Source organism: Triticum dicoccoides, chromosome 1A, assembly GCF_002162155.2.
Source record: "Triticum dicoccoides isolate Atlit2015 ecotype Zavitan chromosome 1A, WEW_v2.0, whole genome shotgun sequence".
Lineage (NCBI taxonomy): Eukaryota > Viridiplantae > Streptophyta > Magnoliopsida > Poales > Poaceae > Triticum > Triticum dicoccoides.
In genome coordinates this window covers 546,730,887-546,756,321 of record NC_041380.1, presented here as the reverse complement: position 1 = coordinate 546,756,321, position 25,435 = coordinate 546,730,887, and the positions used below count along the sequence as shown (strand labels likewise).

The 25,435-nt window shown below is 45.2% G+C and overlaps 1 protein-coding gene across 2 annotated transcripts; it reads left to right on the top strand.

The window, feature by feature from the left end:
* The first annotated feature begins 14,168 nt into the window (after positions 1-14,168).
* Positions 14,169-15,869, top strand: LOC119324467. 2 transcript variants are annotated; one of them, XM_037598284.1, is made up of 5 exons: positions 14,169-14,306; positions 14,401-14,470; positions 14,728-14,950; positions 15,167-15,359; positions 15,457-15,869. In XM_037598284.1, exons 2-5 carry the CDS (start codon positions 14,424-14,426, stop codon positions 15,585-15,587), a joined length of 594 nt encoding a protein of 197 aa, XP_037454181.1. In that variant the 5' UTR covers positions 14,169-14,306; positions 14,401-14,423; the 3' UTR covers positions 15,588-15,869. The 2 variants fall into 2 exon arrangements, with proteins under 2 accessions (XP_037454181.1, XP_037454234.1); XM_037598337.1 differs by having other exon boundaries at positions 14,398-14,470.
* The last annotated feature ends 9,566 nt before the right edge of the window (positions 15,870-25,435 follow it).

Genomic DNA, 25,435 nt, shown 5'->3' with positions numbered 1-25,435 from the left:
TGATGTTCCTTTTTGACTTCTACCTCTGCTGATTCCAGCATTGCAAATACTTCAGGAATGGTCTTTTCCATCCCCTGCATATTGAAGTTCATCACAAAGCTCTTGTAGCTCGGTGGAAGTGACTGAAGGATTCTGTCAATGACCGCGTCATCCGGGAGATTAACTCCCAGCTGAGTCAAGCGGTTATGTAACCCTGACATAGTGAGTATGTGCTCACTGACAGAACTATTTTCCTCCATCTTACAGCTGAAGAACTTGTCGGAGACTTCATATCTCTCGACCCGGGCATGAGCTTGAAAAACCATTTTCAGCTCTTCGAACATCTCATATGCTCCGTGTCTCTCAAAACGCTTTTGGAGCCCCGGTTCTAAGCTGTAAAGCATGCCGCACTGAACGAGGGAGTAATCATCGGTACGTGTCTGCCAAGCGTTCATAACGTCTTGTTCTGCAGGGAGAACAGGTGCGTCACCTAGCGGTGCTTGTAGGACATAATCTTTCTTGGCAGCTATGAGGATGATCCTCAGGTTTCGGACCCAGTCCGTATAGTTGTTGCCATCGTCTTTCAGCTTGGTTTTCTCTAGGAACGCGTTGAAGTTGAGGACAATGTTGGCCATTTGATCTACAATACATGTTGTAAAGATTTTAGACTAAGTTCATGATAATTAAGTTCATCAAAATCAAATTATTCAATGAACTCCCACTCAGATAGACATCCCTCCAGTCATCTAAGTATAACATGATCCGAGTTAACTAGGCCGTGTCCGATCATCATGTGAGACGGACTAGCCAACATCGGTGAACATTTTCATGTTGATCGTATCTTCTATACGACTCATGCTCGACATTTCGGTCTTCTGTGTTCCGAGGCCATGTCTGTACATGCTAGGCTCGTCAAGTCAACCTAAGTGTTTGCATGTGTAAATCTGTCTTACACCCGTTGTATGTGAACTTTGGAATCTAACACCCGATCATCACGTGGTGCTTCGAAACAACGAACTGTCGCAACGTTGCACAGTTAGGGGGAACACTTTCTTGAAATTATTATGAGGGATCATCTTATTTACTACCGTCGTTCTAAGTAAACAAGATGCAAAAACATGATAAACATCACATGCAATCAAATAATAATAGTGACATGATATGGCCAATATCACATAGCTCCTTTGATCTCCATCTTGGGGCTCCATGATCATCTTGTCACCGGCATGACACCATGATCTCCGTCATCGTGTCTCCATGAAGTTGCTCGCCAACTATTACTTCTACTACTATGGCTAACACGTTTAGCAATAAAGTAAAGTAATTTACATGGTGTTTCTCAATGACACGCGGGTCATACAAAAAATAAAGACAACTCCTATGGCTCCTGCCGGTTGTCATACTCATCGACATGCAAGTCGTGATTCCTATTACAATAGCATGAACATCTCATACATCACATATATATCATTCATCATTCATCACAACTTTGGCCATATCACATCACAAAACACTTGCTGCAAAAACAAGTTAGACGTCCTCTAATTGTTGTTGCAAGTTTTATGTGGCTGCAATAGGGTTCTAGCAAGAATGTTTTCTTACCTGCGTGAAAGCCACAGCGTGATTTGTCAACTTATATTTACCCTTCATAAGGACCCTTTTCATTGAATCCTCTCCAACTAAAGTGGGAGAGACAGACACCCGCCAGCCACCTTATGCAACTAGTGCATGTCAGTCGGTGGAACCGGTCTCACGTAAGCGTACGTGTAAGGTTGGTCCGGGCCGCTTCATCCCACAATACTGTTGAAGCAAGATAAGACTAGTAGCGGCAAGAAAGTTGACAACATCTACGCCCACAACAAATTGTGTTCTACTCGTGCAAAGAGAACTACGCATAGACCTAGCTCATGATGCCACTGTTGGGGAACGTTGCAGAAAACAAAAAAATTCCTACGGTTTCACCAAGATCCATCTATGAGTTCATCTAGCAACGAGTGATCGGATTGCATCTACATACCTTTGTAGATCATGCGCGGAAGCGTTCAAAGAACGGGGATGAGGAAGTCGTACTCGACGTGATCCAAATCACCGGAGATCCTAGCGCCGAACGGACGGCACCTCCGCGTTTAACACACGTACGGTCAGCGTGGCGTCTCCTCCTTCTTGATCCAGCAAGGGGGAGGAGAGGTTGATGAAGATCCAGCAGCACGACGGCGTGGTGGTGGATGCAGGGGTCACCGCAGCAGGGCTTCGCCGTTCTACTACGAGAGGGAGAGGTGTAGCAGGGGAGAGGGAGGCGCCAAGACTCAAGAGTGCGGATGCCCCTCCCTCCCCCCCTTTATATAGGCTCCCCTAGGGGGGGCGCCGGCCCTAGGAGATGGCATCTCCTAGGGGGGCGGCGGCCAAGGGTGGAGTAGCCCCCAAGGCAAGTGGGGGGGCGCCCCCCACCCTAGGGTTTCCAACCCTAGGCGCAGGGGGTGGGCCAAGGGGGCGCACCAGCCCACTATGGGATGGTTCCCCTCCTCACTTCAGCCCATGGGGCCCTCCGGGATGGGTGGCCCCACCCGGTGGACCCCCGGGACCCTTCCGGTGGTCCCGGTACAATACCTGTGACCCCCGAAACTCTCCCGATGGACGAAACTGCACTTCATATATATAATTCTTCACCTCCGGACCATTCCGGAACTCCTCGTGACGTCCGGGATCTCATCCGGGACTCCGAACAACTTTCAGGTTACTGCATATTCATATCTCTACAACCCTAGCGTCACCGAACCTTAAGTGTGTAGACCCTACGGGTTCGGGAGACATGTAGACATGACCGAGATAGCTCTCTGGTCAATAACCAACATCGGGATCTGGATACCCATGTTAGCTCCCACATGCTCCTCGATGATCTCATCGGATGAACCACGATGTCGAGGATTCACGCAACCCCGTATACAATTCCCTTTGTCAATCGGTACGTTACTTGCCCGAGATTCGATCGTCGGTATCCCAATACCTCGTTCAATCTCGTTACCGGCAAGTCACTTTACTCGTACCGTAATGCATGATCCCGTGACCAGACACTTGGTCACTTTGAGCTCATTATGATGATGCATTACCGAGTGGGCCCAGAGATACCTCTCCGTTATACGGAGTGACAAATCCCAGTCTTGATCCGTGTCAACCCAACAGACACTTTCGGAGATACCCGTAGTATACCTTTATAGTCACCCAGTTACGTTGTGACGTTTGGTACACCCAAAGCACTCCTACGGCATCCGGGAGTTACACGATCTCATGGTCTAAGGAAAAGATACTTGACATTGGAAAAACTCTAGCAAACGAACTATACGATCTTGTGCTAAGTTTAGGATTGGGTCTTGTCCATCACATCATTCTCCTAATGATGTGATCTCGTTATCAATGACATCCAATGTCCATAGTCAGGAAACCATGACTATCTATTGATCAACGAGCTAGTCAACTAGAGGCTTACTAGGGACATGTTGGTGTCTATGTATTCACACATGTATTACGATTTCCGGATAACACAATTATAGCATGAATAAAAGACAATTATCATGAACAAGGAAATATAATAATAATCCTTTTATTATTGCCTCTAGGGCATATTTCCAACACTTGTAGTGATGGTGAATTGTCCTAAATTATGTGATGTTCAAATTATTAGTTCTCTTTTTGAGTTCAGTTTGCAGCCAAATTATGTGATGTACTTGTGAGTTCAGTTTGTAGCTAAAATGGCATCTGTTTCTGCAGTTTAGCAGTTAACAGCACTGCAGCGCCCAACAGTGAGGCGCTGCACTGTAGTGTGCAGCGCCCAACAGTGAGGCGCTGCACTGTAGTGTGCAGCGCCCAACGCTGAGGCGCCGCACTATACAGTGCAGTGCCCGTCCCCTAGGTGTTGCACAACTGGGCATGGCTATCCAGAGAACCACAGAAGACTTGCAACACTGACCATACACGAAAATTGCTAAGCCAGTGTGCCACTGGCGCTGCACTTTACTGTGCGACGCCTTTCCCTTGGGTGTTGTACCGTAGTGTGCAGCGCCTATGTTCTGGGCGTTGCACTGCTGTTTACTCGAAAAACAGAGTTTACAGCAATTTCAATTCACGGGAACATCATAATACTTACAATCACTGGAGCATCACAACAATTTGAACAAACACAAATTTTATGCTGATGAGTTCATAACTTAAGAACAAACACATGGTTCACGAGACATTCATTACAAATGACAAATGGCAGCTTGCCCTAGAAGAAAGTTCACCAACATCTCACATAACCTCACAGGTTCACGACACATTCATTAGAAGATAGTTGACGATGAGTGCACCGAAGCGAAGTCCCTACTGAGTAGAGAGAGGCCATTTCCCCTTCTTTTCACATGCCGAGTCCTCCTCTTGCGCCTCGCGAGCCTTTGAAAGCTTTCTTGCCCTCTCCTCCTCACGAGCAAGTTTCGCTTGGCGCGCCCTCTCCTCCTCTCGTTTCTTCCGCTCCATCCTCTCCTTCTGACGACGCTCTTCCTCCAAGCCTCTTCGAAACGATTCTTCGAACCACCGTTGCCGCCTAAGACAATCTTGGTATTGGTCCTTTTGGACATCTTCTGGCACTTCAAGATCTATCCATGTGAAGTACTTGCATAGAGGAGGCGGTGACTGCATACAAATTTTTTGTTAGTGTTGACACACATTTGAGAGTAACATTTTACTTCTCGAGCTTACCGATGGTTGGTCATAGGCGTTAGTTGGAAGTGCACGATCATAAGCATAGTTCAGGCATACAAAATATCTCCGCCCTTCCGTCCATGATTTCTTTCGGTCGGTGGACACCTTCGCCTTGCAAACATCTCCACACCAACATGGCGGGATGTTGACATCTTTCTCCTTCACCTTGTCCAAAGATGCGTCCTCCCACTTGTTCGGCATGTCTTCTTGGTTAGCACACAGTGGCCTCGTCATGGAACCGGATGAAGCCATGCCTACAAAACTGAGAATTCTTGGTTAACCCTAACCCCCACTTAACAATAACCATAACCCTAACACCAAAATCAAACACACATAACCCTAACCCTACCATAGTATGAAGCCTAATCATACCTAATTAGCAAAGAAACATAACATGATTCAACACATATTTCCAAATCCAAGCCAAAAGTAGGGTTTCCCCAAAGTAGCAAGATTTGATCAAATGTGACAATTCCTATTGATGAAAACGAGGGGATCGGATGAGATTACCTTAAGGGAGGGGTTGGCTTCGATATCCACGAACAATATCTCCGGATCTGAGAAGGATTTGAGAGGGGGAGAGAGGAGGGCAGAGGGGAGGCACTGAGCTTCAGGTTTGTGTGGGGGGTGGGGTGTGTGGGGTGGGGATGGGTGGGAGGGGGGTGGGCGCAGCCTAATAGATATCCAAATGTGCAGCGCCTAAGGGCTAGGCGCTACACATTATAAGTGTGGCGCCTCGCCCATGGGCGCTGCACTGCTGGAGAAGTGCTCTGTTTCTCTCTGGACTGGCATGGCGCCACACTAGACAGTGCAGCGCCCAGCTGTCGGGCGCTGCACTGTCTAGTGTGGTGCCTTGCCCGTAGGCACTGCACTCTAACTTAGCAATTTTTTGGGTGCAAAAGCTACGGGAACTGCTCTGTTGCTCTCTAGACTGGCATGTCCAGGTGTGCAGCGCCCAAGGCCTAGGCGCCACACTAAATAGTGCAGCGCCTCTCCCATGGGTGCTGCACGACTGGACATGCCAGTCCAGAGAGCAATAGAACACTTCGAGTAACTTTCCAGCCCAAAAATCGCTAAGTCAGTGTGTAGCGCCCATGTGTAAGGTGTTGCACTATATTGTGTGACGCTCAGGAGCTGGGCGCTGCATCATCTGTTGTTTTCAAATACCAAGTGATGTTTATGTTTTGTGGTTCACATAGATGGCACATAATCATATCCAAATCACATGTAGTAGTCCAAAACACAGAAAGAAGACATAGCACATAGAGTAGTCCAAATCACATAGTCATACACACATAGCACATTGAGTAGCCCAATCACATAGTCATACACAATGCAACACAAACATTGAGCCAAAACACATAGTCATTTAGGACTCATAGCACATAGTATCACACATTTAGGACTCATAGCAATGTCCCTTCTTCTTCTTCTTCCTCTCTTCTTCTTCTTCTTCCTCCTCCCACCACCAAGGAATCTCACCTTTCCCCTCCGTGTCCTCCACCCCCTTCATTGTTTCCATACCTACGAAAATGGAAATGTAATAGTTAGTCACACAATGCAAAATGACAACACAAACATTGAGCCAAAATAACAAGATCATAGTAAGTCACATACGGCAATGGTCCGTTGAACCAAGTGAACATTCCTCCACTACGGCGGCCGCCAAGGCCAAGATCACCATGGCCTCTACCACCACCACGGCCTAGACCACCACCGCGGCCTCTACCACCACCACGGCCAACACCACCACCACGGCCTAGACCTTGACCAAGGCCAAGACCATCACCACGGCCTCTACCACCACCACCACGGCCAACACCATCACCATGGCCTAGACCTTGACCAAGGCCAAGACCATCACCACGGCCTCTACCACCACCAAGGCCAAGACCATCACCACGGCCTCTACCACCACCACGGCCAAGACCATCACCAAGGCCTCTTCTAAGACCTAGTTGAGTCCCTCTTTGTTGCCTAGTTCCTCGTTGGCTTGTTTGACTTGATTGGTTTGGCAATTGGGCACTTGTTTGACTTGGTTGGCTACTCCTTGGTTGGCCATCATTTGCTTGGCTTGTCCTTCCATCATTTTTCTTTGATCTCTTTCTTGGTTTGGGAAAAGTTCTTATGTTGTGTCCCCCATGACTGCAGTCCCCACAATAGGATTGCTCACGAGGCTCTTGGAATTGGTCGGTGCTGTATTCTCCACCGCCACCAAGGCCCCATCCGTCCATGTCACCTCTAAGACGCTTTGTCTTACGTCTTCCCCGTCTAACGACCTTCAATTATGGGTCCGGCCATAGTTGAACTCCATGATACTCCGGCCATTGTGATTGGTCCAAGTACGACTCAAACCGGGGAGCCCATGTATTCTTTACCGTCATGATTGATAACTCGGACTCCCGCACAGTAAGAGGGTGATTGACGTCAACATTCCTAACATGGGTTGTGTTTAACAAGTGCAAGCATGGAAGATGAAGCAACGATGGCCTCATGCAGCTGCAATCACACCGTGTTAGGGAGACCTTGAACGCGCGGCCTCCGTGTTGGTGGCCATCGTTTGAGGTTCCTCCAGGCTCTTTCACTTCATACTTCCACTCGTTGTCGTCATATAGAACAGCTTCTTGGGAGTCTGCCTTTCGTGATTGAAATTCCAACCATTCTTCACCTTTGGTGGGAAATTATACTTGTGCTTTTCCTTGTTCTCACCAGCAATCTGCTTACTCGTCTCCATTGAGTACTTTAAAAAGTACGCATTCATCTTGTCAAAGGTGTATTGAACTATTGCCGTCACGGGTAATGCACGTACACCCTTGAGCACCTTATTGAAGCATTCTGCCATGTTGCTTGTCATTTGACCGTACCTCCAGCCATCTTCATCGAAAGCACGTGCCCACATATTCCTTTTGACAATGTTCCTATTGAGAAATTCAAGACCACCGGGGTCAAGTTTCTTGTGTCTGAGCAATGCATTGAACAATGTGGCAAACCGCTTGTCGGAGAAAGCGAGACAACAATCTTGAAGATGATCGGCCAACTCCTTGATACCACATGCCCTATAGAAGTTTGCACAAAAGTGCCTCATGCACCATCGATGGTGCAACTTTGTATGTCTGGGAATGTCAACCACAACCATGTTTAGAATTCCTGGATGGTGATCCGATATGACACAAATTTCCCTTTCAGCCGGTAATACCCTTGATCTCAATTGACGCAAGAACCACTCCCAGTTATCATTGTTCTCCACCTCAACCAAAGCGAAAGCCAAAGGCAACACCCGGTTATTGGCATCACTTGTTATTGCAACCAAAAGAGTGCCCTTGTATTGTCCGGTCAAGAACGTGCCATCAATGGCGATGATGGGCCGACAATGCTCAAAAGCCCTCACACATTGCTCAAAGGCCCATAATGCACGGCCAAATACTCGCACGGTCCTCCCGTTGTGAATCAATGTTTGGTGCCCATGAGGCTCGACCACATGAGACATGCCTGGGTTTGTGGCGGCCATAGCTAACAACAACCTAGGGAGTCGGTTGTATGCTTCCTCCCAATTGCCATATAACATCTTGAATGCGGCTTGCTTCGCCTTCCATGCCTTGTCGTACTTGATCTTGTAATGAAAGATGGCTTTCACAATGTCAATGACACTCTTAATGCTCATTGTTGGAAGTGTGGATATTTGGTTGGAAAGCCTGTAAGCGATGAACTCGGACGTGAGTTGTCTGTGTTGTTGGTACACAAGCTCGCCATCTGCATTCTTGTGACGGCACATGTGAGTTGGTAGACAACTCACTATGCGCCAAGTGGGACCTCCTTTCCATGGCCTTGCACGCACAATCCATGGACATCTTGGCACTTCACACTTAATCGTGTAACACACATTGACGTCCGAGTTGGCCACTCTATGTGGACGATAATGCGTAACCGAGTAGTTGTCGAGCCACATCTTCAATTCCAAGAAAGAATCAAACTCACAACCGGGAAATCTCTCGTTCTTGCCATCTTCCAAATCACGGTGAGAACTTGGCCTAGCTCCAAGAGATATGCATTTGCCACCATCCACAACGGCTGCATCCGCGAGACTAAGATCCTTGAACAATGGTGTCTTGTGATCCCGCCTGAATACCTTCTTGAATGCTTGGGCCTCCTTCGGCGTGAACCCCTCCTCATCAACTTCTTCATCGGGACCATCGTCATCCGAGTCTGATGCATATGCACGGGAAAAAGGGATGGATTGGTCCATTGTCTCTTGCACATGATATTGGTCGAGATCACCCACATTGTTGTCATGGAGATCAACTTCGTTGTCATCCTCCTCGTACTCATCATTCTCCTCTTCAAAAGCTTCATTTTGGTTGTTTGGAGTCGGGCTCAATGTTGGCCAATCTTGTTGCGTGAAATGAGGTTCACTCATTTGATCTTGGTTCATGGGTGGGGGAGTGCTAGCAACCAACGGGGAGGGGTTCCGGTTCAAGTCCAAATGCAAAGCAGGCTCAACCTTCTTGGAGGCAAATAACTCAAGAGCCTTGTCTAGAGATTCGGCGACCGTCTCCTTGTATGCAACCCAACGTTGCTCGGTGTTCACACGCATTGTCTTCCAAAGGATGTGCATTCCAAAACCAACATTATGCCTTCCCTCGAACTCAACAACGTCACTTGGGTCCATCCAATTCAAATCCTTCCTCACTTGTTCCAAGAGCTCCGCATAGCTAGGACTACTCTCAAACACCATGTCGAGCTCATCCGGGTCCGGCTCAACATTGCCTTTCAAAAAGGCCTCTTTATCCACATGATGAACATAAACACATGTTCTTCCCATCCCTACAATAGTAAAAAACACACATATATCAAGTAAGTACTTAACCAAGTATTTGCACAAAATACATAAGCCCTAACATAGATATGAAACAACAACCCTAACCCCCACTTAACAATAACAACAACCCTGACAATAGCATAACCCTAACCCCAACATAAAAACACACATAACCCTAACGCTAGCATAGTATGTAACCTAACCCTACCAAATTAGCAAAGAAACATAACATGTTTGAAGACAAATTTCCAAATCCAAGCCAAAACTAGGGTTTCCCCAAACTAGCCAGATTTGAGCAAATGTGACAATTCCTATGGATGATAACAAGGGGATCGGAGGAGATTACCTTAAGGGGGGGTGGCTTCGAAATCCACGGCCAAGTACTCTAGATTTGCAAGATTTGAGAAGGATTTGAGAGGAGGAGAGGGGGGAAAGGGGAGAGAGAGGGGCCCTTTGCTTCAGCTTGTGGGTGGGGTGGGGGTGTGTCGGGTGGGGTGAGGGGGTGGGGCCAGCCAAAGTGGCAAACAGACAGTGCAGTGCCTAAGGGCAAGGTGCTGCACATTACAAGTGTGGCGCCCAAGAGATAGGCGCTGCACTGCTGTCTGTGGGGCCGCGCCTGGGCCCGGGCTGCCACGTTGGCTAAATATGCGACGCCTTAGACAAAGGCGCTGCATAGTAGGGTGCGGCGCCTTGCTGTCGGGCGCCACTCGAAAGGGTCAGCAGCGTGAATTTTTTTTAAAGCAGTTCAAATTTTGAATTGTTTTTGTCCACAGGTCAAATATGTGTTTTCTGCCCATGAACACAGATCCTAGGACACACTAGCAGTAGCAGAAGAAAATTATCCTAGGACACACAATATACGAAACAAGAATAGATCGGTCCGATTGGATTCGATTGGGATCGCATCCAATCGGATCTACTCGAATCCTATCTAATCCTGTCGAATCCACTAACTACTAGCACATGCCTAAGAAATAAAACCCCTAATCTACATCTACGAGCAAGCATTTAGGGGGTTTGACTCACCGGAACACGCGCAGTCGCAGCGAACCGAGGCCGGGGTGAAAACCCCGAAGGGAAGGAGAGAGGTGGCGGAGCAGAGGAGGGGCCGTCCCTGGCGACAGCCTGCGGCATCGGCCCTGTGCTCATCGCCACGCCGGAGGTCGAGGAGGACGGCCCATCGATAGGAGAAAACTCTTGGATGAGGGTCAAGAAAACCCCCTGCCCAATGGGGTCCCAACAAGCGGCAGCTCCCTCGACGGCGCCGGCGCCGAGCCCTGGACCATGAGGTCCGGAATCGGCGGCGGAGCAGGAACAGCCGGCACCGCATTGGCCGGTGCTGGTGGTGGCCGGCAGCAGATGGGGGACGGCGCTCGCTGCGCCGACGCTAGGTCCCGGCCCGAGTTCTGGAGCCCGGACAGCCAGCGCTCCTGGATGCTGGCGATGCACTGGTCGACGGGGGTCAGAGGACGGCGCGGCGATGGACGAGGCGGAGCCATCGGAGGAGAGGAGAGGGAGGGGCGGTGAGGGAGAGAGGGAGCGGTGGGAACAGTGCGACTGGGGCGGTGAGAAGAGAGTGGGGGCGAGTTATGAGACGTCCCCTCCGTCTCCCGCGCTGCCCGAGGCGTGCAACTACCTCGCACGCATGGCCGCGCCCAGCCAGGCTCGCGAGAAACTGCCGACGCCGGGCCAAGCTGCGGGCTGCTTTAAGGTCCGTGCGGGCCACAAACCGCATGCAACCCAGGCAACCAAACAGGCCGCGCACATCCCGCGCGGGCCTGGTTGGGCTGCATACGAGCAACCAAACACGCCCACAGTGAACATTCGCATAATTTTTGAACAGTTTCTAATATACTATGAACATTTTTATAATGCATGATGGACATTTTATAGTATGTTGTGAACATTTTCTTAATATATGATGAAAAAAGTTGTAAGACACAATGAACTTTTTATATTACATGAAAATAAAAAAATTGGAAAACAAAATAAAAGAAACAGAAACAGAAAAATAAGAAAAGAAAAAACCAGAAAAATGAAGAAAGAATGACGTGACTGTGGGCCGGCCCAAAATGGCGTGCCTCCGGACAATCCACCCCAAGCCAAGGCCTTTACAGGAAGAACCGAGGAGCGTCCCTAACTTCTAAGACCGGTTCAGGGGCTACTAATGGTGTACTCACCGCGTCGTCTCCCGACCAGTGTGCCGGGCAAAGGAGCTCCCAGGCGATTCACTAATAGGCCACACCCAAACGACCCACGGCGTACACAAGATGGATTCCCCAAGGCTTGGCGCGCGCACTCCAAGATCAAAAGTCATCTACACCACGATCTACCAAATACGTAGCTGACATATCTGTAACCCTAGACCCCTTGGTGCCTATATAAACCAGGGGTAGGGCGCATAGAGGACACATAAAATCTCGTGGTAGAAACACATGTACTTTGTATTTCACCCCAGTCACTACAACTAAAGCAGGAATGTAGAGTATTATCTCTTCGAAAGAGCCTGAACCTGGGTTAAAAAAACCTTGCATCTCTTGCTACCATCGTACTTAGGCTAGAGATCGGGACCCCTTATCCGAGATTCACCGAAATTGACTCCGACAAGAGGTACCCCAGCCGCACCAGAGATCAGACCTCAAGTTTTGGTGTCTCATTAATGCGAATTGTCTTCCTGTGAGAGGAGGTGTTCCCATCTATACCGAGGTGCCCGTGGTGGCTTCATGAGTCTTCAAGCTCTACAACTTCAACTCGATATTCAATAGACATTTTTTTGTTTCCGTCTACAACGTTGCATGGTGCACTCTAGCAGGGAGTGACGCCATGACTCATCTTCCCCGCAAACTGCACAACTACTTATCGTGGCCATATTCCTCTCAAGTAGAACATCCCCTGCTGGAAGAGAACTTTTCGCAAAGAAACATACGAACTTACATCTCAAAAAAGAAATAGAACACATGCAAACTTTTGGCTGAAACTATACTTCATAATTTTGACCAATGTTTCTCCTCTCTGTGGCGGAACCTGTACACACATACGTACCCACCCGGGGGCAGTGCTTTGTTTCACGTCGTCTTAGACAAGAACACCTGTGTGGCTGTGTAACGCCCGCGTGCGTCAAAAGGAGGGAACTTCCCACGGGCGCACGCGCTTGGCCGGCCCACTCTCCCTGTGAGCGATATTTTATTTCATTTTCTCTCCGTTTTTAGTTGGTTTGAGTGTCGCATCGGGTTTACTGTAATGGCCCATACTGTAGCATCCAGTTTACTATATCGGGCGGTTTTTTGTTCGGTTTTTATTTTAAAAATACACATTGAACATTTTCTTAATATCCGATGGAAATTTTCTTGATATACAATGAACATTGTAAAAATACACGATGAATCTTTTTTATATACGATGAACATTGTTGAAAAAACGTGATTATATACATTGAACAATTTTCGAATACGCATTGTACATATTGTAATATACGTTGAACAAATTTTTAATACATTGAACATTTGTGTAATATATGTTGAACAAATTTCAAAACACACAGTGAACATTTGCATAATTTTTGAACAATTTCTAATATACGGTAAACTTTTTTATAATGCATGATGGACATTTTTTAGTATACTGTGAACATTTTCTTAATATATGACGAAAAAATTGTAATATGCAATGAATTTCTTATAATACACACAAAATAAATAAAATGGAAAAGAAAGTAAAAGAAATAGAAACAGAAAAATAAGAAAAGAAAAGACCAGAAAAAGGAAAAAAGAGCGAAGTGACCGTGGGCCGGCCCAAACTGGGTTGTCTGGACTCCACGCTTCAGCGAAGCCACGCCCTTCTTGATGCTGACAACATCGTTCCTCCAGTCTAATTGCAGCCTCATTACCGAAGTCTTCGGAGTATTTCTTTGAGCAGAGATTGATACCGCGAAGAAGGTGTTTACAAAAAGTTTCATTGTGATTCTTAGTCATAGGAATTATTTTATCTTTTTTTGGATCTTACGTCCAAAGCAGTGTACCTGTAATTGTTATCGGTATCAATAGTTACAGGTATTTTTTTAAAGCAATACATTTCTGAAATATGGTACTACCATTTAAATTAAAAATATATCATTGCGTGTTCAAGAAATGTTCATGCGGTGTTAAAAAAATTCTCCTGTGTATTTTAAAAAATATGGATATCATTCAAAAACAACGTTCACACATTTCATAAAAAAATCATGCATTTTTTAAATGTTATACAATGTAAAAAACATGTTTTCACAATTCCAAAAAATATCATTCACGTGATATTTTAAAAAATGTTGATGTGTTTCAAAAATATATCATGAAATTTTAGAAAAACACAATGTATTTGAAAAATATTTAGCACGTATCTATTTTCTTTTCAAAACATGTGTTTGGAAACAAATTCATCATATACTATATTTAAGAAATGATCAAAATTTCCGCGCACAGCCGTCGCAACCGTTTTTGCCAGCGCTAAACGCGTTCTCCAGTCCACTCCACCAGGCCGAGGCCTTTTCGGAAAAGCAGACCGAACTGGACTGGGCCGATGGGCTACCCAGCGTGGATCTTCTTATAGTACTACTACAAGTCTTCCTCTTCCTTTAGATAAGACAACTAACCCTCAAAAAAAAGATAAAAAAAGAGGAAAGAAAAGGCAACAGAGAAATCCATCTAGGTGTCGGCGGCGGAGGCGGTTTGATCTCACCGCCGGCGATCTCCTCCTTCCTCACCACCCGCCCTCTCCATATCTCGCTCCAGTTACAGTACAGGTACCGCCGTCCTTGTGATTTACCCGGTGGGGATCCGCCACCCCCAAAGGGGTTTCGCTTATTCCTGCTGTTAATTATATCTGATCTGAAGCAGGAGTGGTCGATCGGTCGGTGGCCATGTCGTCCGCCAACGCAACCTGTTGTGTTTCTGGAGAATTTTGGATGTACGTATGCAGACAGTACTTTTTTGTGTGTGTGGATTCATATATGCAACTTTGGGGATATCGTACTTCACATTTGATCTAGTATGAAGGAATCAATAATATTTGAAGAACTTAAGATGCAATCAAGAGCTTGATGAAACATATGACATAAGGTGAATGCCAATAGATTAGTATCCATACAGTGATTTTTTTTTCTTAGACCAAACAAAATAAGCCTTAGATTTTACATCATAATTCCTCTATGTCCATGCATGCAGTGACGGCTCTGCCAGACTGCAGATAGGGGATGGTCCCGTTCCTAGACCATCATCGATTACTCTCAAGGAGTTTGGTGATCTGTGGGTAGCTGACGCCAAACGTCAGTTCAGTCTCAGGCCCAAGTCGCCGTCCCCTGATGAGCAGCTGAAACGCAGACAGGAGCGTAAGCGCAAGGGCTTGGTCATAGCGCTCAACACGTATGCCAAGCGAAACAACATTCAGGTATGCCAAAATAAATCATAATCAAATATATTATGTTTGCTTGCGTTTTTTGCTTAACGACCCGTATTAAGGTGTGTTTGAGTTATTATGGAACTAAACTGCTGTTGTAGTTCATTATTTTTACTACTCATGGTTGGCTAGAACATCCATGCAAGTCATGCGATTTACTGCTGACCGGTCTGTTATACTCACATGTGTCGACCGCTTCTATTTCAGCTCTCTGAGTTGGAATTTGTGGAAGAGAAAGAGAGGAATCAAGTCGATGGATGCGCAGCACTATATGTGCACTCCAACTTTCTGGTGAAAGGTTCAGATGGCAAACATACTATGTTCTTTGCTGAGATGCGACCTGACTGCACACAGGAAGAGGATGTTGTTCTCTGCACACCTTTGGAAGAAAACAATTATGGTAAGTTGGTAACTATATACTTGGTGGAATCTCCATGATTTTCCGTTAGTCATATCATGTGCTAATGTATACATATATTTTTCCACGCATCAACAAGGTCATTGTTTTGGGTGCGATGATCGAGCAAAGGAGCTTAGGCATCCCTCGGGCGGTGGCTACTTGGGTGGACATAATGAGATGATTTTTCACTTGGAGGAGCTGGACAGTGATGATGACTGTTTTATGTGATGAGAGGAATCTATCCACCAACTAATCTGTTTGGTCTTGGTCTACTATATGCTGAAGGTCTATGACAAGCAAGTTCCTTTTAGAGAAGTGCCGTTGTAGCAACAGGTGATGCATGTGACATGTTATTGTAATATGTATCTTTAATATTAACTAAAATTATGCTCGAATCGGCGTAATAAATTATTGTAACTGAATGAGTATAGGATGATGTGTCCTAAGAAACTCCTGATTTGCGTATTTTAAACCTGGACTGGGAGTCGCAGTATTTCAGATTTTACTTGATGCGAGATATTCTCCTTACTTGGTGTGAAAAGGGAGAGAATATTCAGAAAAGGGAAACGTTTGGGAACGGCGCACCGACCGAGCGTTCGGCCGGTCACGCGTCCACACACGCGCCACGCGGTCAAAGAGCCCGCACGCATACATCCCTCCTATCCTTCTCCTTCCTTTTTTTCTCTTCTTTGCCGCTCATTCACCTTGCTCCTTCTTTGCTTCCTTCTCAGGCCCTGCCGCCATGGTTTACCATCACTGCCTGTAGGCCTCCCAGGGTGCCACGACCATGGGAATCAGCCGATCTGGCGGCCCTCGGCCAGATTTGCTTGGATCCGCCTCACCGGAGCTCTGCCTTGCCGGACCCAGCCACGCCGGAGCTGCAACCTATCATGCCGGAGCTGCAACCATTGAAGCTTTTTCCATAGCCGCTTGTAGCTCTCATCACGTAGCTCTCACTAATACTCGTTTTTTGACAGCTTCATGGTGGAAGCTTTTTTTCATACCGATTGAAGCTTTTTTCCACACCGGATGAAGCTTTTCTGCCATGGCTAAAACTTTTTCCCATTCAGATCGAAACATTTTTTTCACACCGGTTGAATCTTCTCTTGATGCCGCTTGAAGCTTTTTTTTCCATGTTTGAAGCTTTTTTCCACACCGGATGAAGCTTTTATGCCATGGCTGAAGCTTTTTCCCATTCCGATCGAAACATTTTTTTTCACACCGGTTGAATCTTTTCTTGATGCCGCTTGAAGCTTTTTTTCCATGTTTGAAGCTTTTCTGCCATGGCTGAAGCTTTTTCCCATTCCGATCGAAACATTTTTTTCACACCGGTTTAATCTTTTCTTGATGCCGCTTGAAGCTTTTTTCCATGTTTGAAGCTTTTTCTTCTACGCCGGTTGTAGCTTTTTTCATGGTTGAAGCTTTCTCTGAATCCGTCGGTCGCAGGGGGTTGGGTGCTCGTCGGTCGAAGCGCCGGGACTGGACGGTTCCAGCATCCCCGGACGCAGCCGGGTCGCACGGCTTCGGGAGCTTGAGGACCATACCATGGCCTGCCCTAGGAGCCATGGCGGGTCTGCGATGGCGGCGAGCCTGTGTGTGCGGCGGCGCTCTCATCTCCGGCGAGGGGAATACGGCGAGGGTCGCCGGCGCTCGCCGCAGCTTTTCTCTCCCCGACGCCCGGTAGTCGCTCCCTTTTTCCGATTGATGATGCAGGAGAAGAAGGCAGACAGGAGGAAGAAGGAGGGGATGATGCGGGAGAGGAGCGCTGAATCGTGCGACCCGAGGCGCACGCATCGTGGGGCTGCGGTGCGATGGCCCAAATTTGGGCCGGTGCCCCGGCGCCTAGCAGTGGCCATCGGAAAATGCCAATGAAGGCCGAGCTCCAGGGAGCTCGGTATTTAAAAAAAAATGAAAAGTCATATTTTCAAGTTTCAAAACAATTCGAAAAGAATTCCATGGAAACATCTTTTTTCACTGGCTTGTGAAAATCATTTGATTTTTTTGTATTTTGTAGGCTGTACAAAAAAGAAAAATTCGGCCAAACAAAAGAAATTGGCCCATCCTAAAAATACGTTTTGGCTTTTTTCTGTACGCCATGTGTGGAAGTATATGGTTATGAATTTTCACACATACGTAATTCCACGTAATACACATGTGTGATTGTTCACAAAAAAATTCACACTGTATTATCAAGTCGGTAGTGATTAGCGCTTCAAAACAAAGGGTGTGGATTAATGCTACTACATCTTTGTAAGTTGCAACGGTCTTTCGCCTCTTTCGTTGTAATTTATGTCTTATATTGTCCAATGCGAACATCTATTTGTAAGTTTACTAATTTTATTTAAAAGGAGGATACAGAGGAGTTTGAGCTACAGGTTTTCTTTTTAGCAAAGTTTGAGCAACAAGTGATTGTTCTTACTTGATTATACGAATAAGCAGCAGACATTAATCTCACGGAAACAGAACGATTATATATCTAACAGCGCAAAATAAATCCTTACATATACAAGCTAATTTCTTCTTTAACTAAAAAATCCTACTGCCAGCCAAGCCTGCTAGTCTGTTGGACGCTCCATAAAATTCAACACAATAATGGGAATCACCAGCTAGAATGTACAGAAAAATGAAAGACAAGGCATTGCTAAATTCAACTGACTGACATAAGTTCTGCAGCTCTCTGCAATTAAGCAGACATTACAGTGAGGCTCCAACTCTGCTATAAGATACTCCTATTGCTCTCCATCAGTACATCTGACATTACAGTGAGGCTCCAAATCTGTGATAACTGAAACATCTACAACCACATGTATGAGGGCTGTCAAGAACTCCTGTCAGATGGCTGCTTTACAAAAAGCGTGGGTATTCTATATCAGTGTCACTTTTAACATGAGCACCATCCTGCAGTACTCGATAACCTAAACACTAGCACTCGATAACTTTTTACCGTACGAATTTTGAAAGATATAGTATGACAGCCCATCACTTGTCCTGCCGTAACCAACAATCACCACGCAATGGGAACAGACCTGCCCTGCAGGATTTGTTTCGAATGTTGCCCCCTTAGGAATGTCGTAGATATCATTGGGAGTGTTGGGTTTCTCAAATTCCTTTATGCGATATCTTTGGAAACTCTGCAATAGAACAACCATTATAGGTCATGCACTGTTCAAGACAATGTTGGGTGTACAAATAACATGTATCAATAACTACTTCAGACGAAACAAAAAACTGTTCAGAGCATGTTGGGTTGTACAAATGACATGTATCAATAACAACTCAAGACAAAAAGAAAACTAGTTCAGAGGATGTTGGGTATACAAATGACATGTACTCCCTCCGTCCCAAAATAAGTGTTACAGATTTAGTACAAAAGTTTTGTACTAATCAGCGACACTTATTTTGGGACGGAGGTACAATCAATAACTACTAGGCAAAAAGAAAACTAGTTCAGAGTCTGTTGAGTGCACAAAATATCAGAAAACATACATGAAAGTTCACTTTTGCACTGTTATAGGCTTCTTCAGTTATGACACCCTGAGCTACCATCCTTTCGAGACAGTAATCAAGCGTGTTGAAACCTTTTATTCGATTTGTTGCACAAAATGAAGTGACTAAATCTTGAAGATGATCCAGCGAGAGATTCAGAACGAACTCCTTTGACAGATAAGTTTCACTACCAATCCTCACAACCGCATTCTTCCTCTTGTAAAGGGATTCAGTACATGACATCGTTGAACCATATGCACATTGCCCTGTGAATGTCAACTTCAGCGCTAATAATCAAACAGTGAAAATAAAAAGGACAGTCTAGACATGTACCTCTTTCCTGATCCCTAAGTGACGGCATAATGCTCCTGCCATTGATTGATCTAAACCTCCAGCTGAAGTCAAAGTCGACTTCTTCTGCTTTTTTGTACACTGTCATATTAAACAGATTCATTGAAATTCAAGAGAAGCTCGCACAAGTAAAGAGTGACTTCCTAAATGATACTGATGTGCTTCAAAACCAATGTAGTAAATGTGAAAGGAAACTTACTGTAAACTTCTGACTTGGCTCCTTGCGCATCCTGAAAATATGTCCATTTAAATTATTAGTCCAGTAATTATATAATTAGCTAAAGTACTAAGTCCAATGTAAATCAGAAATACAGTATGACTACAGAAGGCTATTTCGACTCTCATTTAAGCTACTGTATTTCAAAAGAAAAAAAATGTTTGGTCCTTACTGATACTGTCAGTAAGTTAATACATTGAATAAAGCTATGCAGCATAATTAGCTTCTAGAGATGTAGCGGAAATGGCTGGGCTTGGATCGTAGTTAAGAAAACATACTATGGGGGAGGCGATCCTCCATCTTATCACATCTAGCTTACGGACATGATTGTTAGTTTGGAGGGCATCTATACAAAACGTAGCAGTTGTGGACCGCCAACGGTAACCTCCACTGACCAAGAGATGCATGATAAACTAGAATGTGAGTGCCAGCACAAATCATATAGCCAATCAATGAGAAATTTATTGCGGTTATCTACACCTCAGGGTAACTCACACATTGAGGAAGTGAGTGCAACAAAAAGAAGAAAATTTTGAGATTATCATAACCACATTAACCATTGTGCCCCAAACTAAATGATGTTAGTGTATTCATTTATTTTGTTCAGATAACCTCGAATAATCAAGTTTAAGTTGGTCTTTTCAAATTGAAATGACTGGCATATACTCCCTCCGTTTCTAAATATAAGACTTTTTAGAGATTTCAGTACGGGCTACATACAGATGTATATAGACGTATTTTAGAGTGTAGATTCACTCATTTTTCTCCATATGTAGTCTGTAGTTGTCTCTAATGCATAACCCCAAAACGATAGTGGTAAATCGGTAAGAGACATCATAGATCGCACCATATCTAATAAAGTGCGGTTACGACGTACGGACACACCATTACGCTGTGGTGTTCCGGGTGGCGTGAGTTTGTGAAACTATTCCGCATTGTTTCAAATGAAGATCAAACTCGTAACTCAAATATTCACCTCCACGATCAGATCGTAGAAACTTTATTTTCTTGTTACGATGATTTTCCACTTCACTCTGAAATTCTTTGAACTTTTCAAATGTTTCAGACTTATTTCATACATATACTCATATCTGCTCAAATCATCTGTGAAGGTTAGAAAATAACGATACCCGCCGCGAGCATCAACACTCATCGAACCGCATACATCAGTATGTATTATTTTCAATAAGTCTGTTGCCCGCTCCATTGTTCCCGAGAACGGAGTCTTAGTCATTTTGCCCATGAGGCATGGTTCGCAAGCATCAAGTGATTTCAAAAGCCCATTAGCACGGAGTTTCTTCATGCGCTTTACACCAATATGACCTAAACGACGGTGCCACAAATATGTTGCACTATCATTATCAACTTTGCATCTTTTGGCATCAATATTATGAATATGTGTATCATTACAATCAAGATTTAATAAATCATTTATATTAAGTGTATGACCATACAAGGTTTTATTCATGTAAACAGAACAACAATTATTCTTTGACTTAAATGAATAACCGTATTGCAATAAACATGATCCAATCATATTCATGCTCAACGCAAACACCAAATAACATTTATTTTGGTTCAACACTAATCTCGAGGATAGAGGGAGTGTGCGCTGGTGATCTTATCAACCCTTGAATCATTTCCAACGCACATCATCATTTCGTCCATAACTAGTCTGTGTTCATTCTGCAACTCCTGTTTTAGTTACTACTCTTAGCAACTAAACCAATATCAAATACTAAGGGGTTGCTATAAACACTAATAAAGTACACATCAATAACATGTATATCAAATATACTTTTGTTCACTTTGTCATTCTTCTTATCCGCCAAGTATCTAGGGCAGTTCCACTTCTAGCGATCATTACCTTTGCAGTAGAAGCACTCAGTTCCAGGCTTGGGTCTAGCTTTGGGCTTCTTCATGGGAGCAGCAACTTGCTTGCTATTCTTCTTTGAAGTTCCTTTTTCTTCCCCTTTGCCCTTTTCTTGAAACTAGTGGTCTTTTTAACCATCAACACTTGATGATATTTCTTTATTTCTACCTTCGTCGATTTGAGCATCGCGAAGAGCTTGGGAATTACTTTCGTCATCCCTTGCATATTATAGTTCATCACTAAGTTCTAGTAACTTGGTGATACTGACTAGAGAACTTTGTCAATTACTATCTTATCTGAAAGATTAACTCACACTTGATTCAAGCAATTGTAGTACCCAGACAATCTCAGCACATGCTCATTGGTTGAGCTATTCTCCTCCATCTTGTAGTCAAAGTACTGTCAGAGGTCTCATACCCCTCGACACGGGCATGAGTATGAAATATCAATTTCAACTCTTAGAACATCTTATATGCTCTGTGGCGTTCAAAACATTTTTGAAGTCCCAGTTCTAAGCCGTAAAGTATGGTACACTAAACTATTAAGTAGTCATCATACCGAGCTTTGTCAAACTTCCATAACATGTGCATCTGCTCCTACAATAGGTTTGTCACTTAGCGATGCATCAAGGACATAATTCTTCTGTGCAGCAATGAGGATAATCCTCAGATCACGGACCAAGTCAGCATCATTGCTACTATCATCTTCAACTTATTTTCTCTAGGAACATATCAAAAATAAACTGGAAGCTACATCGCAAGCTATTGATCTACAACATAGATATGCAAATACTGTCAGGACTAAGTTCATGATAAATTAAAGTTTAATTAATCATATTACTTAAGAACTCCCACTTAGATAGACATCTCTCTAATCATCTAAGTGATCACGTGATCCATATCAACTAAACCATGTCCGATCATCACGTGAGATGGAGTAGTTTTCAATGGTGAACATCACTATGTTGATCATATCTACTATATGATTCACGCTCGACCTTTCGGTCTCAGTGTTCTGAGGTCATATCTGCATATGCTAGGCTCGTCAAGTTTAACCCGAGTACTTTGCGTGTGCAAAACTGGCTTGCACCCGTTGTACGTGAACGTAGAGCTTATCACACCCGATCATCACATGGTGTCTCGGCACGATGAACTGTAGCAACGGTGCATACTCAGGGAGAACACTTGTACCTTGAAATTTAGTGAGAGATCATCTTATAATGCTACCGCCGTACTAAGCAAAATAAGATGCATAAAGGATAAATATCACATGCAATCATTATAAGTGATATGATATGGCCATCGTCATCTTGTGCCTTTGATCTCCATCTCCAAAGCACCATCATGATCACCATCGTCACCGGCTTGACACCTTGATCTCCATCGAAGCATCGTTGTCGTCTCACCAACTATTGCTTCTACGACTATCGCTACCGCATAGTGATAAAGTAAAGCAATTACATGGCGATTGCATTTCATACAATAAAGCGACAACCATATGGCTCCTGCCAGTTGCCGACAACTGTGTTACAGAACATGATCATCTCACAATCACGTCTTGATCATATCACATCACAACATGCCCTGCAAAAATAAGTTAGACGTCATTTACTTTGTTGTTGCAAGTTTTACGTGGCTGCTACGGGCTTAGCAAGAACCGTTCTTACCTACGCATCAAAACCACAACGATTTTTTGTCAAGTTTGTTGTTTTAACCTTCAACAAGGACCGGGCGTAGTCACACTCGATTCGACTAAAGTTGGAGAAATAAACACCCACTAGCCTGAAGGAAATATGCCCTAGAGGCAATAATAAAGTTGTTATTTATATTTCCTTATATCATGATAAATGTTTATTATTCATGCTAGAATTGTATTAACCGGAAACTTAGTACATGTGTGAATACATGGACAAACAGAGTGTCACTAGTTTGCCTCTACTTAACTAGCTCGTTCAATCAATGATGGTTATGTTTCCTAACCATGGACATGGGTTGTCATTTGATTAACGGGATCACATCATTAGAGAATGATGTGATTGACTTGACCCATCCGTTAGCTTAGCACGATGATCGTTTAGTTTGTTGCTATTGCTTTCTCCATAACTATACATGTTCCTTTGACTATGTGATCATGCAACTCCCGATTACCGGAGGAACACTTTGTGTGCTACCAAACGTCACAACGTAACTGGGTGATTATAAAAGGTGCTCTACATGTGTCTCCGTTGGTGTTTGTTGAGTTGGCATGGGTCAAGATTAGGATTTGTCACTCCGATTGTCGGAGAGGTATCTCTAGGCCCTCTCGGTAATGTACATCACAATAAGCCTTGCAAGCAATGTAGCTAATGAGTTAGTTACTGGATGTAGCATTACGGAACGAGTAAAGAGACTTTCCGGTAACGATATTGAACTAAGTATTGAGATACCGACGATCGAATCTCGGGCAAGTAACATACCGATGACAAAGGGAACAACGTATGTTGTTATGCGGTTTGACCGATAAAGATCGTCATAGAATATGTAGGAACCAATATGAGCATCCAGGTTCCGCTATTGGTTATTGACCGAAGATGAGTCTCGGTCATGTCTACATAGTTCTCGAACCTGTAGGGTCCGCACGCTTAACGTTCGGTGACAATCGGTATTATGAGTTTATGTGTTTTTATATACCGAAGGTAGTTCGGAGTTCCGGATGTGATCACGGACATGACGAGGAATCTCGAAATGGTCGAGACATAAATATCGATATATTGGACGGCTATATTCGGACACCGGAAGTGTTCCGGGTGATTTTGAAGAAAATCGGAGTGCCGAAGGGGTTACCGGAACCCCCGGGGGGAGTATTGGGCCTTAGTGGGCCTTAGAGGAGAGAGAGGGAGCAGCCCAGGAGGTGGCGCCCCCCTCCCCCCCCCCAAGGGGAGTCCGAATAGGACTTGGGGAGGGGGGCACGCCCCCTCTTTCCCTCTCCCTCTCCCTCTCTTTCCTTCCCTCTTCCTCCTTCCTAGTAGGACTAGAAAAGGATGAATCCTGCTCCTACTAGGAGGAGGATTCCTCCTCTCCTTGGGTGCCACTAGGGTCGGCCGGCCTCCCCCCTTGCTCCTTTATATACGGAGGCAGGGGGCACCCTAGAACACACAAGTTGATTGTTCCAAGACGTGTGCGGTGCCCCCCTCTACCATAATCCACCTCGGTCATATCGTAGCGGTGCTTAGACGAAGCCATGTTTCGGTAGCAACATCATAACCGTCATCACGCCGTCGTGCTGACGAAGCTCTCCCTTGAAGCTCTACTGGATCGTGAGTTCGCGGGATGTTACCGTGCCGAACATGTGTAGATCGCGGAGGTGTCGTACCTTCGGTGCTAGGATCGGTCGACCGTGAAGACGTACAACTACATCAACCGCGTTGTCATAACGCTTCCGCTTACGGTCTACGAGGGTACGTAGACAACACTCTTCCCTCTCATTGTTATGCATCACCATGATGTTGTGTGTGCGTAGGAAATTTTTTGAAATTACTACGTTCCCCAACATAGCCACCTGTGTGCGAAGCACGTCGGTAGAACTAGTCTCGCGTAAGCGTACGCGTAATGTCGATCTGAACCACTTCATCCAACAATACCGCCGAATCAAAGTATGACATGTTGGTAAGCAGTATGACTATTATCGCCCACAACTCTTTGTGTTCTACTCATGCATATAACATCTACGCATAGACCTTCCTCGGATGCCACTGTTAGGGAACGCAGTATTTCAAAAAATTTACCTACGATCACGCAAGATCTATCTAGGAGATGCATAGCAACGAGCGGGGAGAGTGTGTCCACGTACCCTCGTAGACCGAAAGCGGAAGAGTTTAGTAACACGGTTGATGTAGTCGAGCATCTTCGCGATCCAACCGATCCAAGCACCGAAGTACGGCACCTCCGCGTTCAGCACACGTTCAGCTCGATGACGTCCCTCGAGCTCTTGATCCAGTTGAGGACGAGGGAGAGTTCCGTCAGCACGATGGCATGGCGACGGTGATGATGATGTTACCGGTGCAGGGCTTCACCTAAGCACTACGACGATATGACCAAAATGTGTAACCGTGGAGGGGGGCACCGCACACGGCTAAGAGAATACTTGGTGTGTTCTAGCAGTGCCCCCCCC